Raw genomic sequence first — 1,311 nt, forward strand, 5'->3', positions numbered from 1 at the left:
AGATTGCTCCATTGGAGATCCACCTAAAGACAGACCGATAGGCGATAGATAGCTAATTGAAACCGTAAAAAATCCTAATCAAAATATAAATCAATAAGAAATGAGATACCTTAGACAGCATTTTAAAGAAAGCGCTATGTTAATGGTTAATGTTAATTTATTGTTCCCTGTTTGTAGCACTGATTGTACGAGAATTTCATATTCTGTAGGCGGGAAATAAATTAAATCGAATTGTTCGAGATAGCAAGTGTATATTTTGTATTTATTTCATTTAAAACAGACTGAAAATCTTGAAAGAAACTTCTGTTATTTGTAGTCCCAGCTTATTCTCGCTGTACTGCATCACAGCATCTTGGACATGTAGGGGCCATCCAGTTCATATCCCATTTTTCTGTAGTAATTACGCGTACCGACACCTGAAAAAGGAAGTAGGAAGATTTGTCAAGGTGTGCATTTAAATATATGCCAAGACACCATGTTCGTAAATTATAGAGAAATGATTGTGAGAGGGGGAAGAATCCCAATTGACACATCAGGACTCTAACGTCAAAGAAGGGACCTGAGTGTACAGAGGCTGCTTTTAAGAATGGCCAGCATGTAGGCACAACTTAAAAATCCCGTGGATAACACCAACATTATAAACAAGGACGTCGTTGTAAAGTTGCTACAATACCGTTGGTGGCAGCGGCTTTTACCTGAAATGACGGCGATCTTGGTGGAGCCGTGTTCTTCCCTGGCGATGCGCTCGGCCTCCTCCATGAGCAGCATTCCAAAGCCCTGGTGCTGGAAGCGGGTGGGGTCCCGCGCGCTGACGGGCACCACGCTGCCGTACACGTGGAGCTCCCGGACGATGGAGCACCGTCCGCCGACGAGCTCGGGCCGGTAGGTGGTCTCGGCGCACCGCCGCAGTCGCAGCAGCCCGACCAGGATGTCCTGGCCAGGGTCCTCGTACGCCAGGAACGTCTCCCAGCCCCCGTTGGCCACGTAGTCCCGCCGCACCAGCTCCACCTGCGGCAAAATCAAAGTTAGTAAATGGCTTATATCAGCCATGAACAGAAATGGCGAAGTGCCTTGTTGGGCCCCATAGCAGTGTATCTCTTACCTCGTAAGGGCGAATCTTATGATGGATTTCTTGGATGCCCACCTCCCTCGTACGGACATCTCGGCAGTCGGTGCCAAGATCCTTCATGCGAGCCAAAGCTAGTTCTCGTAGATTGCCATGCTCCACACCCGAACTAAAAAGACAAACAAAAGAAAACGACATTGAAAAAGTTTGGATCAAAATCGCACCCCATTCAAGCCCCCTCCCCC

At 47.4% G+C, this 1,311-nt stretch overlaps 1 protein-coding gene across 1 annotated transcript in view; it reads right to left on the reverse strand.

The window, feature by feature from the left end:
* Positions 1 to 231: 231 nt before the first annotated feature.
* Positions 232 to 1,311, reverse strand: part of LOC113212037 (elongator complex protein 3) — a 6,708-nt gene continuing 5,628 nt past the window's right edge. Inside the window, exons 7-9 of the mRNA XM_052269458.1 lie at positions 1,103 to 1,235; positions 696 to 1,008; positions 232 to 416 (exon numbers count right to left, since the gene is read on the reverse strand). Coding sequence (XP_052125418.1) covers positions 343 to 416; positions 696 to 1,008; positions 1,103 to 1,235 — 520 coding nt within the window. The 3' untranslated portion in view covers positions 232 to 342. The remainder of the gene's footprint in view (positions 417 to 695; positions 1,009 to 1,102; positions 1,236 to 1,311) is intronic.

The sequence above is a fragment of the Frankliniella occidentalis genome, unplaced genomic scaffold (genome assembly GCF_000697945.3).
Source record: "Frankliniella occidentalis isolate FOCC.00 unplaced genomic scaffold, Focc_3.1 Scaffold93, whole genome shotgun sequence".
NCBI classification, from domain to species: Eukaryota; Metazoa; Arthropoda; class Insecta; order Thysanoptera; family Thripidae; genus Frankliniella; species Frankliniella occidentalis.